Here is a 13,960-nt window from a genome sequence, read left to right on the forward strand (position 1 = left end):
CTTCTTTAAAGTAGAATAGGAGGCAATGGATTATATCATAGCATGCTTATGGTTCTAATCAAATAACCTCGATTTTTAAAATCTGTTATTCTAAAACTCTCTCCTCTTGCTCCTATTCTTCATTCACAATAAAATAGACCTAAGTCAAAAATTTCTAGAGAATGAAGATACCTTTTAAAAAATCTGCCAATAAAACGTAAAATCACCAAACTTTACAGATTAAGATTAGGTCTTTAACAGAAGTATCTGTAAGTACTCCAGAGTATAAATGAGTTGGTAGAAATGTTATTTTACAATACAAGTAGCTTGGATCAAGATATGTTTAAATCACAGCAATAAGCAAACTCAGTGGTTTCTAGAATGGTCTTAATAAGAAGACCTAAGCAAAGAAGTAGAAGATTTGTTGATTTAAGTTGATATAAGGATGACTATCATGCATTAAGTGTTTCTCATGTCTCAAACTTGTAACACACCTGAAATAATCTTATTACACTTAGAAAGGCCCTCCATGAAGAAAGCAAAAACATCTGAAAGATAATCCTTGATTTATTTCACACTATTTATCCTGTAGACGACCTATTTATCTTATAGACAATCAGGCCTAGTTTTGCTACAGTAAAATAAAAGTTAAAAAAAATAACCAACCCTACACTTGATACATAATGTCCATAGGGAAGTCCTGGTAGAGTGGGAGAAAAAAACCAAAGCTGCCCAATTGTACTGGCTGTTGCCTGTCATTTAGTAGAAGGTGTCTCGCCACTAAGGTTGGACTCAAAAGTGCAAAAGAAAAAAAACTTAAAAATCAAACCTAGAATTCAACTTTGCATGTTGAGATTCAGTTTTATTTATACTACTAGCTAAGTAAAAAGCATACATATTGTATCTGTGGTACAGTCAATACATTTGCAACTTTTCTACTTAAATTCTCTATACAAAGTCACTGCCAAGTGATATGATCATTGATGGCAAAGGGCTTAGAATAACCAAAAGGTATAAAAAAGTTTGCAGTCTTGCCCCAAGATACAAAAACTGAATTTTAAACAATGTCATAACATACATGATTTAAACAGTATACGAAAAAAAAGTCACACATCAAATCAAGTACAAAAATATCCAAACTACCTATTATGAACGGTAATGTTTCCATTATTCTGCACAGTATTTAACACAGAATTTAGCAGTTTCCAAAATATTCATTATTTAGTTTAAGCACTGCCACCTTTGCAGAACGGTAAGATATTAGATGGAGTGACACTGCTTTTAGTGTTTTTAAAAATACAAAACCTTTCCCTATGTTAATGAAGGAAAGAAATTCCTCCTCTAGGCTTCTTAGTAACCAACCCTGTACCTAGAAATATAGAATACATCTACTGTTTAACAGGGCTAAAGTAGATTTCGTGATAAATAGTTATCCAACAAAGATAACAAATGTAATTTTAAATGATATTCCTTTGGTAATTTTAAGGAATTCTCAATATACAGAGATTAGTGTTTTGCCTTAGCAAAAGAAAAATTGAAGTCGCAAGACAATCTGAATTGAAATCATCTTCACTAGTTTAACTTGAAAAAAACATTTTGCATAAAAGGTTATAATACATTACTATCTTCTTTTTTAAACACAGAGTAAAGCTGCTCTTGGTAAAATTAACTCACCCACACGGCACAATATTTTGGAGTAAAGTGTGCTCAACGATAACAACTCACACACAAGATAACATATAGGTGAATTAACTTTGAGAACTTCTCTGCCTTTAAAATCAGCAATATTGAATTTATTCTGTAGAATAACACACATATCAATGTTCTGCATATAAAAGGCTCTAAAACATTTTAAAGGGCTAAATTTTCCAGCATTGGAATGATTCCTTCATACATAACTGGTGAAGATTTAATAAGAATGTGTTTTTCCTCATCTTCAAGCTCTGAGCCATGCCTGAAAAGTTCTAAATAGGAAAAAAAAATTGTTTTAATCCAGTTTCTGTCTGCTAGGAGCAAGGCAGCAAACACATTTTTCAACCCCTTATGAAAAGATAAAGCAGAACAAAAATGAAATATATCTTCAGATTATAAACAGGATTGCATTTTATAGTCCACCATCCTGATAATGTTAAGGGCCTCAACATTAAGTTAAAAGACCTCAGTCTAAAGGCTGTGGGTCAGCAATAGGCATGGTGTGAAGTACTTCATCTAGGAGCTGGAGGGCCCGGTGTAAGTGAATCTCAATCCAGCAAGGTGTTTCCTTGATGCTCTGTCTTGGGTAATCAGGCCCCCAGCCTTTCACAAAACTCATCCTGAGTATGCATAAACGACGAAGGTCATCAACACCGATTCCAGCAGCAGCTGACAAACCTAACAGAAAAGATTTGGATGACGTCAGAGGGACAGCTGATCTCTTCCCATCCTCCCTAAATCTTACATTAATAAGGTGACCAGCTTTCTTTACTTCATTCTCCCCAGCATATAACTTCTCTGTCAAGGTGCCAAAAAGTAAGTGTAGATCTATACTTTATCAACAGGGACTGAAAACTTTTGGTTAAGACCATCTACGTTCCACATGGGTCTTTCTAGCTACCATCAATTATGAATTACCACAATCCACCAACACCCCACCTGTTTTTCTCTTTAGAAGTAGAGGTGAAGGAATAAAAAACAACTTGTTTTTAAGAGGTAGTGCATGTCTACAGGTTGGTTCTAAGAACCTTACTGTCTGCCTAAACAGTCTAGTTCAGAGTAAGACATGACTAATAATGAGACAGTTAACAGTCCTGGTTCCACTAAGACTTCTTGGATGACCCAGATGATGTCTGTCTCTCAGTTTCACAATGTAACAGAGATAATATGTAATTACTCAACAGGGGGCAGTAGATGAGAATGAAAAATTTAATAATAGTTCTGGATTCTTCAGTAAAAGCATGTTTGTAACATCAAAACTAGCAAATTAATGGTTTAGATGCCCAAATCTTTTAAAAAATAAAATTTTCTAAATGAGTATGCCTTATCTACCTCTAAATTGTAAACTCCTGAACATAAGTCACAACGTAGACTCTGCATCTAATTTTCCAGTCAGAACATACAGTCATGTAGTCAATCTGCATTCATCAATATTACAATGAAACTAATGGGAGGAATTTGTATGTACTGTAGAGAAACCTGCAGGGCCACTGCAGTTTTCTTAGCCAGTGTGATTTGCTTACCACACTGAAGAGGTTAAGAACAGGGGTTGAATGAATCACTAGTTATGCCTTCAGACGTGGAAGATGGGTGCCACGTGTTTCCATCATAAAAGTCTATAGTCAGGAGTTTAACTCTGCAGTAAAAAATTCCCCATCAGTGTGAAACCTGGCACACAGTTCAATTTTACCCTAAAATTAAAAAAAAGTCTACAAGTTACCAAAATACCACCCTCACTTAGTTTTCTCTCCATGCTTAGCATACTTAAGAAAAAACTGGAGAGGTGCCTAACTCTGAAACTGAAATATGCTTTCCTTCTAGAATAAAGCAAAGCATGTCGGTGATCTCAACCCACCCTGGCTGGTGAGGCAAGAATTAAAAGCCTCAGCAAAAAAAAGGGGAGACTGATCAATATAATATAATAACCCCCTTTCTCCTTTATCCCATACTCCCTTTTTTGATACAAAAAGAATGAACACAGGGTCCTAGACAAAGGGCAACTATTACAGAAGAACAGTTCTTTTTTTTTGTTTGTTTACAAATTCAAAAATGTTATCCCAGTAAAAAGAACTTTGATTTCTATTATTGTTTAAAGTAACTAATCAACTGAGTCAATCGAGATAAGACGCCAACTATTACACTTTAAAAAAAAAATTCAAAAGTATACTTACTGATAGCTGGGGCTATTCCACCTACTGATCCGGGGCCAGGGATGTTTCCTGCCACGGCTGCTGCCTGGGCAGCTGCTGCAGCTTGTGCAGTAGCTGCCTGTTGTTGCATCTGACGATGACACTGACGCAAATCAAAGACCTTAAAAAAAAGTATAAGTCTCATGCCATGAGTCCAGCAGAAAATATTCATACATCAAAAACCAATGCACAATTTATTTAAAACTCATAGCTTGATTTAGCTCTCAGAATTAAAGAATTCAAAATTTTAATTTTTTATGTATATGTAGTTCTTAGGAAAGGTGGCTTGAAGCTCACCAAGAGGCACATTTCACTATGAGGACAGCTTTGGCTGCCACAGCTCTCTATATCCTTTATCTAGAGTTCAGTGTGGGGCAGCCATTATTGTCCTTGTGAAAAACCACACCACTGTGTAAAATGAACAGTTAAGAAATCATCCCTCCCTTTCATAACCAAATTGCTGAGAGTTTTCTTTAGGATGAATCGATGGCCTAGGTCATATGGCCAACTTCTTTTCTTTATCATTCTATTTGGAGGAGTGAATAAAAGGCACTGTCACTATATAAGAAAACAACTACATTTCTCAGAGATGCATACTTTAATCCATAGGAGCAAAATAACACGATATTTAGGACTTGTTTTAAAATACTTTAGAAACAGAGGAAAAAGAATAGATCAAGTAAATGTAAAATCTTAACTACTGAATCTCAGTGATAGATACATGGGATTTCATTAACTAGTTTCTCATTACTTTCTGTATGCTCGTGATTAAAAAAAAAAATGCTTAGCTTTGAATCCTATCACTGATACCTGCTACCTACATGTGTTAAATTTCTTAACCTCTCCGAGGCCTCAATTTTCTTATCTATAAAATGGGAATGCTAAGTGTACATGCTTTTTTATAAGGTTGTTATAAACTTGGCATAGTATACAGTAAGCTGTCAATAAATGTTACTTATTATATTTTATTTTATTTTTGGCCTCTCATGTAGCCATTGACCTTTCAGGATAAGTTAAGGAGTTCATAAGTAATTTCAATGTTCTTTATCAGCCATGCCAAGGGCTGGCATTTTTTAAAGCACTGGAAGATTACACAAGCAGAGTGATCATCTTAGAAGTTGTACGAAAGGAAGACAAGGACAGAGTAGAAGCAAGACGGCTCAATGCACTCTTTTTATATCATTTTAATTTCTGAACCATGTGACTATATTCCTTTGTCAGGAGTAAATTACATTAAAAAAAAATCCTTCTAGTATGCACAAAACCCAAATATAAGCAAGCATAATTATCCTTGACAATAAAAGAAATCAAAGAATGCATAACATAGTACTTTATCAGATAAACAACAGGTTTGGAACCCAAACCATTAGTTTTCAGATGCCTGAAAAAATTCTGACTGTCTTTAGCCATGGTATTTACATGAAACATAAGAGCATACAACAACAATAAACAAGAGAACCCTCTCCAAATAGCAAACCACATTCCTATTTACTTATTTCTCTACCCAATGCCAATCTTCCAGCATCAATGACGGACAAAACTTAGACTATCCCATTCTCTGAAGAAACAGAAATTTGTCACATATAGATGTATTTATTACCTGACCAAACTATCAGTCCTAAAAGGCTTCAGAACAGAAAGCATGACAAAGTCAGGTCTGGAAATCAGAAATCCCACAATGCCCAGAACAAAAACCACTGTTTTTTCAAGATTCCCAAGAGTCCATTAGATTCTGAAATTTTCCACTGGGCTCTCTGACCTCTTAGAAGGCATCACCCAGCACAGTACAAAGTGGGACTCAAATATTTGAAACGCCAAATAGCTCTACAAGCACTTTCTTTTTTTTAAAGAAAGAAACTAACAAACCTTAGTTTTTAGAGCAGTTTTAGGCTCACGATAAAACTGAGTAAAAAGTAAAGCGAGCTCTGCCTCCTACTCAAGCACAGCCTCCCCCACCGTCAACGCCCCACACCACAGTGGTGCCCCTGCTACATGGATGAACCTACCCTGACACACCATTATCACCCCAAATCACAGGCTACATTAGGGTTCACTCTTGGTTTTATAATTCTATGGGTTTAGACAAATGTATAACAACACGTATCCAACATTGTAGGCATTTTCACTGCCCTAAAAATACTCTGCGCACTGCCTATGAGTTCTTCCCTCCTCTCTATCCCTGGAAACCACTCATCTTCTTACCGTCTCCATAGTTTTACCTTTTCCAGAATGTCACAGAGTTGGAGTCATACAACATGTATGTAGCCTTTTCAGATTGGCTTCTTTCACTTAGTAATATGCATTTTAGGTTCCTCCATGTCTTTTCATGACTTAATAGCTCATTTCTTTTTAGTGCTGAATAACATTCCACTCTGTGGATGTACCACAGTTTATTTACCCATTCCCCTACTGAAGGATATGTTGGTTGCTTCTAAGTTTTTGGCAGCTGTGAATAAAGCTGCTATAAACATCCGTGTGTAGGTTTTCGTGTGAACATATGTTTTCAAATCATTTGGGTAGATATTAAGGAGTGTGACTGATGGATCATATGGTTAGAATACATGTAGCTATGTAAGAAACTACCAAACTGTCTTCCAAAGCAGCTGTACCATTTTGCATTTCCACCAGTAATGAATGAGAGTTCCTGTTGCTCCACATCCTGGCCAGCATTTGGTTTTGTCAGTGTTTTGGATTTTAGCCATTCTACTAGTATGTAGTGGTATCTCACTGTTGTTTTAATTCACAATTCCCTAATGACATATGAACTTGAACATCTATTCATATGCTTACTTGCTATCAATGTATCCTCTTCACTGAAGCATCTATTCAGGTCTTTTGCCCACTTTTTCATCAGGTTGTTTTCTTACTGTTGAGTTTTAAGTGTTTTCTATATTTTCGATAACAGTCCTTTATCAGATGTGTCTTTTGCAAATATATTCTCCCCGTCTGTGGCTAATCATCTCATTCTCTTGACACTGTCCTTCGTAGAGCAGACATTTTTAATTTTAATGAAGTCCAGCCTATCAACTGTTTCTTTCATGGATCCTGCCTTTGATGTTGTATCTAAAAAGTCATTGCCATACCCAAGGTCATCTCCTATGTTATCCTCTAAGAGCTTTATTTTTTACATTTAGGTCTTTACAACCACTTAAAAAAATTTTTTTTAACCATCATTAACCTAGTATGGCCCGGGAGGAGGGAATACAGCTTACTTATAAATTCCCAGGGTTCAAATATGTTCTCAACATATCCCCACCTCCACCATGAGTTATTAAAAATAACCAAGAGATATTCACACATAGGTTCTTTACAATATGTTATAAACAATCATAATTACAACTGTCTTAATCTAAATCTATGCTAACACCAGGAGCACATATTAACCACAAAGATGAAATTTTAAAACTTTTATCTGCAGATGTAGTAAAAATGATTCATTAAGCACCTCAGCAAACCTTCTTTCCACATGGGTTATTTATGTAATTACAGCACCCACACCAAAAGACATAATTATTGGCTATACTGCTAACTAAAACTCAGGCTGCCTCCTCACTGTATACTCTGTCTGTCTATACCATAATAGGTTTCATCTGTTATACTGGATAGTAAAATTAAGGCTTTCATTGAAATGCAACCATCTTCCTTTCAAAATCTGACTGAGTTGTTGATAAAAACAATTCAAAGTAACCAAAGGTTTTAAATATTTTCTTTTTGGCTCAGATCCAAAACATATTTCTGATCACGACCCCTGGTCTAATCAACAATTTACCTCTGATTTCATTATTTAAACACATTTCCTGTGGTTGCTCTCATATAAGTTTATTACAAACCTATTATTTAACAAAGGTGAGTGTCTTATAAAGATCACTGTCAACATCTTCAGGATATTCTCTTTCAACCAGGAGTCAAATTTTGGCATTCTTCTTTATAAGGCTCAATTACAGTACTCTGTTTAAATCAACACCAAAAAATAGTAATCCAGAAAGAGAAACAGATGACTGTGTTGGCGGTATACTGGGCATCTGAATGTAAGACTGCTTTAAGGACTTGCTAAGTAATCTGACCTGGAGGTAAGAATCATGATATATAGTAACTGGGAATAAATTTAAGTGGGATCATAATAACCTTCAACCTACTCCAGCTGTAGTTTAGAAACACAGCCTGCCCCCTGTCCCTAACATATATGTGTTCAAAAACAAACCTGACTCATCATCATAAGAGAAATGCATATCAAAAACCACCACAATGAGATACCACTTCGCACCCTCTAGGATGGCTAAAATCAAAAAGACAGATAACAAACAAGTATTCGTGAGACTGTAGAGAAATCATAAACTTCATACACTGCTGCTGTAAATATAAAATGCTACAGCCACTTTGGAAAACAGTTTGGCAGTCCCTTAAAAAGTTACACATAGACTTACTTTATGATCCAGCAATTCCACTCCTTGGTATATGCAAGAGAAATGAAGACATATGTTTGCACAAAAATCTGTACATGAATGTTCATAGCGGTATTATTCATAATATAGCCAAAAAGTAGAAACTCTATGTCCATCAACTGATGTATGGATAAACAAAATGTGGTATATGAAATACTATTCAGCCCTAAAAGGAATGAAGTACAGATATATGCTGCATGGATGAAGCTTGAAAACATTATGCTTAGTGAAAGAAGTCACAAAAGACCACATTATATGATTCCATTTATAAAAATTGTTCAGAGTAGGCAAATCTATAGAGAGAAAAAGTAGATTAGTGGTTGTCTAGAGCTGGGGGAAATGGGCTGTTGGGAGGTAACAGCTAAAGGGTACAAGGTTTCTTTCTGGGGTGAAGAAAATGTTCTAAAATTGATTGTGGCGATGGTTGCACAACTCTGTGAATATACTAAAAATCACTGAATTGTACTCTTTTAATGGGTGAATTATATGGTATGTGAATTATCTCAGTATCCCAATAAAGCTCTTTAAAAACCTGTGTCTACTGCTTAAGCAACACAAACAAAACAGACCTTACTTTTGAAAGCAAAAGAGCAATGCCACTTAAAGAGAATTCAAACATTTGCTCCATTGAAAGCTTGTAAAATGCCATTTTGTTACATCAGATTTTCATAAATATAAGGTGACTGCTATGTCATGAGAGAAGCAGGAAAAAAAAATCAACATCTTTGGAGAAAAAAAATACAATTTAGTCCTAGCTTCTTGGTTTATAAAATGAAAGAATGGTTCTTCAAACCTATGTTTTCCTCATTTTAACTAAAAAGAAAAAAATGTGTTTGTGTGTATGTATGTGTATTGGGGGTAGGGATGGATTCCCCCATGTGGACTCCCCAATGTAAGGGCACTCCTTCCAAGGGTTCATGTATCTGTACGCAATTCACCCCAGTAACATGATCTCTGGTGAAAATCTACCTGACAACCTAAACTTTAGTTACTGTGGCCCAAAAAATTAGTAAATGAAGAAAAGGCCAATGGTTAGATTTAGGATAAACTTGCATCTCTTTCTGGCTAATAAGAAGACTCTTCTGAAGAACAATATACTTAGTAAACAGAAATAACTATTTTTAAATCTTAGTTAATACAACAAAAATGGGATGTTTTTTACTCCACTAAAATGTATCACAAGATAGTTATTTATTGTTCAAGGCAAAAGTCTGAGATTGCTATAAAAATCTCTCCATGACAGCGGTTTATCAAGTGATGACATGTCTCATACCTGGGTGGCTTTTCAAGGACCATTTGTACCAAAATAGAGATACTACATTATTTGACAATCCTAGAAATTAATTATACAAGATTCCACATTTTTTAAGCTTAAATGTTTTAAATACTACCTCATATCCGTTAAGTTCATAACTACTGTCTGGCACAAAGTATATATTCAACACTGTAGTCCTCTGTCCATTCACTTCTAATTGCACAAGTAATCCAGAGACTTGCAGTCAAGATGAATGCATAGTTATGCATAATCACCTTCTCTCTCTGCTCCAAACATATACAAAGGCTAGAAAAACTATTAAAAATAGGTATCTTCCAAGCCAATCATAAAATTCATGTGGAAATCCAAGGGGCTGGCAATAGTCAAAATAATCCTGAAAAATAACAAAGTTGGAGAGCTCACACTCCCCAGTTTCAAAACTTCCTACAAAGCTATAGCAATCAAGAAAGGGTAGTACTGCCACAAGGATAGATATATACAGCAACGAAACAGAATTGATGGCCCAGAAAAAAAACCTTTATCACTTAAGGTCAATTGCGTTTTCAACAGGGTGTCAAGATAATTCAGTAAGGGAAAGAACAGTCTTTTGAACAAATGGTTGCTGGAACAACTGGTTCTCATACAAAAGAACGAAGTGGGATCCTTTCCCTACACCATACACAAAAATTCACTCAAAATGGATCATAGACCTAAATGTAAGACCTAAAAGTATAAAACACTTAGAAGAAAACATAGGCATAAATCTTCATGACCTTGCCTTAGGCAATGGTTTCTTAGATATGACACCAAAAGCACAAGCAACCAAAGAATAGATAGACTATACCAAATTTTAAAACTTTTGTGCTGCAAATCATTAGCATGAAAAAAGTGAAAGATGAGCCAAAGAATGGAAGAAAATATTTGCAAATCATGTATCTGATAAAGGACTGATACCCAGAATATTCACATGAAAAAAGTGAAAGATGAGCCAAAGAATGGAAGAAAATATTTGCAAATCATGTATCTGATAAAGGACTGATACCCAGAATATACAAAGAACGCTTACAACAATAATAAAAAGACTAAAAAACCCAATTAAAAAATGGGAAAAGATCTGAACAGACATTTCTCCAAAGAAGATACACAAATGGCCAATAAATACACAAAAAGAAGTTCAACATTATTAGCCATTAAGGAAATGCAAATCAAAACCACAAAACCACTTCATATCCACTAGGATGGCTAAAATAAAAAAGGCAGATACTAACAAGTGTTGGTGAGAATACAGAGAAACAGAAACCCTCCATATATATTGCTGGTGGAAATGTAAAACAGCACTGCCATTCTGGAAAACAGTCTGGCAGTCCCTCAGAAAGTCAGACATAGAGTTATCTTATGATACAGCAACTCCACTCCTAAGGCATATATCCAAGAAAACGAAAAAATACATCTACCTAAAAACTTGTACATGACTATTCATAGCAGCATTATTCATAACAGCCAAAAAGTAGAAACAACTCATGTCCATTAACTTATGATGGATAAACAAAATCCACAGTGGAGAGCAAGGACGAAAGACAGAAGGTACTTGGGGTACCAGCACCAAACAGGTGTGGAGGACAGGAATTTGACTTCTCAGAGTCATATGGAAAGAGAAAACAGGCTCTCCGAGGGCTACAACTGGGCACCTGCCCATAAATCAAGTGCTGGTAAAACAGTTTCACAGTTAATTCAGAAATGCAACTAGGAATAAAATTCTTGTCCATGGCATAGGTAAGCATCAGAGAAATCTATGCAACAGGAATTAGGCCCTGAGCATACCTGGGGATTGGAACTCAATTTCCTCAAGGGACAAAAATTCCTCTACCTTCTAAATATAAGAATTGGTCCTGAGATGTGGATCCCAGGGTGCCAGACTAAGGCAAAACTGCCCTACAGGGAGAAGCAATGACAGGGAGGAAAAAAAAAAAAAATCTCTTGAGACAAACTTGCCAACAAATATTAAATAGATTACAAAGCATACAAGGAAACACAGCACCACTTAAAAATAATAACAAAGCACAAATAAGCAAAATTCCTTGTGGAAAAATTAGAAAACACAAATAAAGATAATTCTATTTGTGTGCTAAGCAATTTCCTAGGACTAAGTGATGAGGTAGAGTTAATTCCACTAACTTACAATAGCTAATCTTAAAGATGCTGAGGATGACGGTGAAAAATCTGAAATTAGAAACATATTTAGGGTATCTAATTACCATCTTCCACTTTCAAAAACAGTGTATGTTATAAATTAAAATTAAAATAGGTTGAATATGTAATAATTAATGAAAAATACCTCAGGCTTAATTTGCAAAATAATATAATAAATAAAACTATTTAATGCACAAAATAACTAACCTTAAAAAAAGTGGTACTGAAGAATTTTTCATTTCTCAGTTCTTAATCTGAAAAGCTATACTTTTAGAATTCCCTTCCATAAAATCCTAAAGGTTGGCTAAGATGCAATTTCAGAGTCTAAGTTTTGCATATTTTATATCAAAGGAAATTTGGAGGTTTCACTCAGTATTTTCAAGAGCCTGTGTATTACTCTAAAACATTTAACAAATTTGCTAATAAAACAATAGGGCATGAATGCATCCACAAAACTAGATAACCAATCATGTCAATAAAAGTCCCCAGGAAATGTGTTTTATATACAAACATAATTTCTGATTATTTAATACATAAAAAGACATTTTTACACTCCTCCCACCTCCATCTCAATTCTTTAAACAACAAACAGAGCTTCCCAAGTCTAAAATATTTGAGTAAAATTGCTACTAACCTTTATATATGCACTTGGGTAGATCTTATGAACAGCGTCTCCAGGTGCACGCCCAGCTTCTCTGTCTAAGTAGTAGCTCTGTACAAAGACTGCGTGGTCACTAAGGCACCTGACCCAAACATCACCTTCACCTTTACATTCCAACTGCACACCTTTGCCTATGTGCAACCTTAGGAAGAAAAAGTGAATCACATTTCATTTTGATAAGTATTTAAAAATAAATTTTAGTTCAGATTATATAGCATACCCAATACTGAAAAATTTTAAAGAATAAAGGACATTATATAACACCATAACCAAAAGATAGCCACTGTTAACATTTCTGTATGTTTCTTTCTTTTTTTAGTATCCTATTCATATGTAATAATGATGAACATTCACATAATGCTTATTATGTGTCAGGAACATTCAATATAAATTCTCACTTAACCATCACAATTCAATTAAAATTAATTTAAAAATTCAGTTAATTACATGAGCCAAATTTTAACTGCTCAACAACTACATGTGGCTGGAAGTTACTATACTGGACTGCACAGATATAAACCATTTCCTTCATCACAGAAAATTCTATTAGACAGCACTGGCTTAGAGAGTAGATAATTTGCCAAAATCACACAGCTAGTGATAGAGCCAAGATTATGTGCTTATGCACACACACATTTCCTTAAAGAGTTGAGATCACACAGTACCTAAAATAGTGTATGTTTTCCTGTAATATTTCATCTTAAGTATTTACATTTGATTATGTAAACTTTTTATATTTTAATGACTGCATAAAAATGAAAGTTTATTAAAATTTACTTAACCATTTCCCTTTTATTATCAGTCTTCCATTATAAATAACACTTGTGGAAACACGTCTTCATTTTATGTTATTTCCTCTCAGTAAATTTGTAGAAATACCATACAATCAGAGGAGATAAAAACTAGTTTTCAAACCGTGTTCCAAAAGGTCTAGTTACTATTCAAAACACAGAAACCTCACTAACTTTTTAAAAAAGACTGTATTTTATCATCTTTTAAATAACAAACATCTACAATTAAAATGAAATGCTTACAAATTCTGAATTTTCAAGACGATCTTTATTCTTTTATCTATATTCGAAAACATAATTTACATTGAAAGATATCTTTGAATAAAAGACAATGTACTATGTTTAATTTTTAAAATTAACTATCTAACTATACAATCAATACCTTGCTCTCTCAATGGCTTCTGTCCTGTGGACATTGGAGAGTTGACCCAAGCAAAAGCGATCTCCTCCAGAAGGGTCTACATAACCATCAACAGTAACAACAGGACAGCTTGAAGGAACCTTAAACGTCTCTCCTACTTGAACATCCATTTCAAAGTAAGCAATGGAACACCAATACTCAGGAGCTATAGGAGATAAATGGGAGAGAACAGCCAATCATGTGAGAAAGATTTAAGGCTTTCACTTTCACTCCATATGACAAAGTTTTTCTTAAAGGGTGAAAGAAGGGGAGAGCACCCAAATGAATTTATAATGCATTATAAAGTAGGCACTGCCATGTCTTCTACTTTTCAGCTTAGTATCTAACATTCTTGAAACTT

General features: G+C 34.8%; 1 protein-coding gene across 4 annotated transcripts in view; it reads right to left on the reverse strand.

The window, feature by feature from the left end:
- Positions 1–238: 238 nt before the first annotated feature.
- The window catches only part of SMAD4 (SMAD family member 4), a 53,256-nt gene continuing 39,534 nt past the window's right edge, over positions 239–13,960 (reverse strand). For 2 of the 4 annotated variants that reach the window (XM_061170414.1, XM_061170415.1), the window contains exons 9-12: positions 13,582–13,765; positions 12,382–12,550; positions 3,843–3,981; positions 239–2,349 (exon numbers count right to left, since the gene is read on the reverse strand). In XM_061170414.1, coding sequence (XP_061026397.1) covers positions 2,138–2,349; positions 3,843–3,981; positions 12,382–12,550; positions 13,582–13,765 — 704 coding nt within the window. In that variant the 3' untranslated portion in view covers positions 239–2,137. Of the gene's footprint in view, positions 2,350–3,139; positions 3,308–3,842; positions 3,982–12,381; positions 12,551–13,574; positions 13,766–13,960 lie in introns of those variants that run through there. The other 2 variants (XM_061170416.1, XM_061170417.1) reach the window with 2 other exon arrangements.

This window comes from Eubalaena glacialis, chromosome 15, assembly GCF_028564815.1.
Source record: "Eubalaena glacialis isolate mEubGla1 chromosome 15, mEubGla1.1.hap2.+ XY, whole genome shotgun sequence".
Taxonomy (NCBI): Eukaryota; Metazoa; Chordata; class Mammalia; order Artiodactyla; family Balaenidae; genus Eubalaena; species Eubalaena glacialis.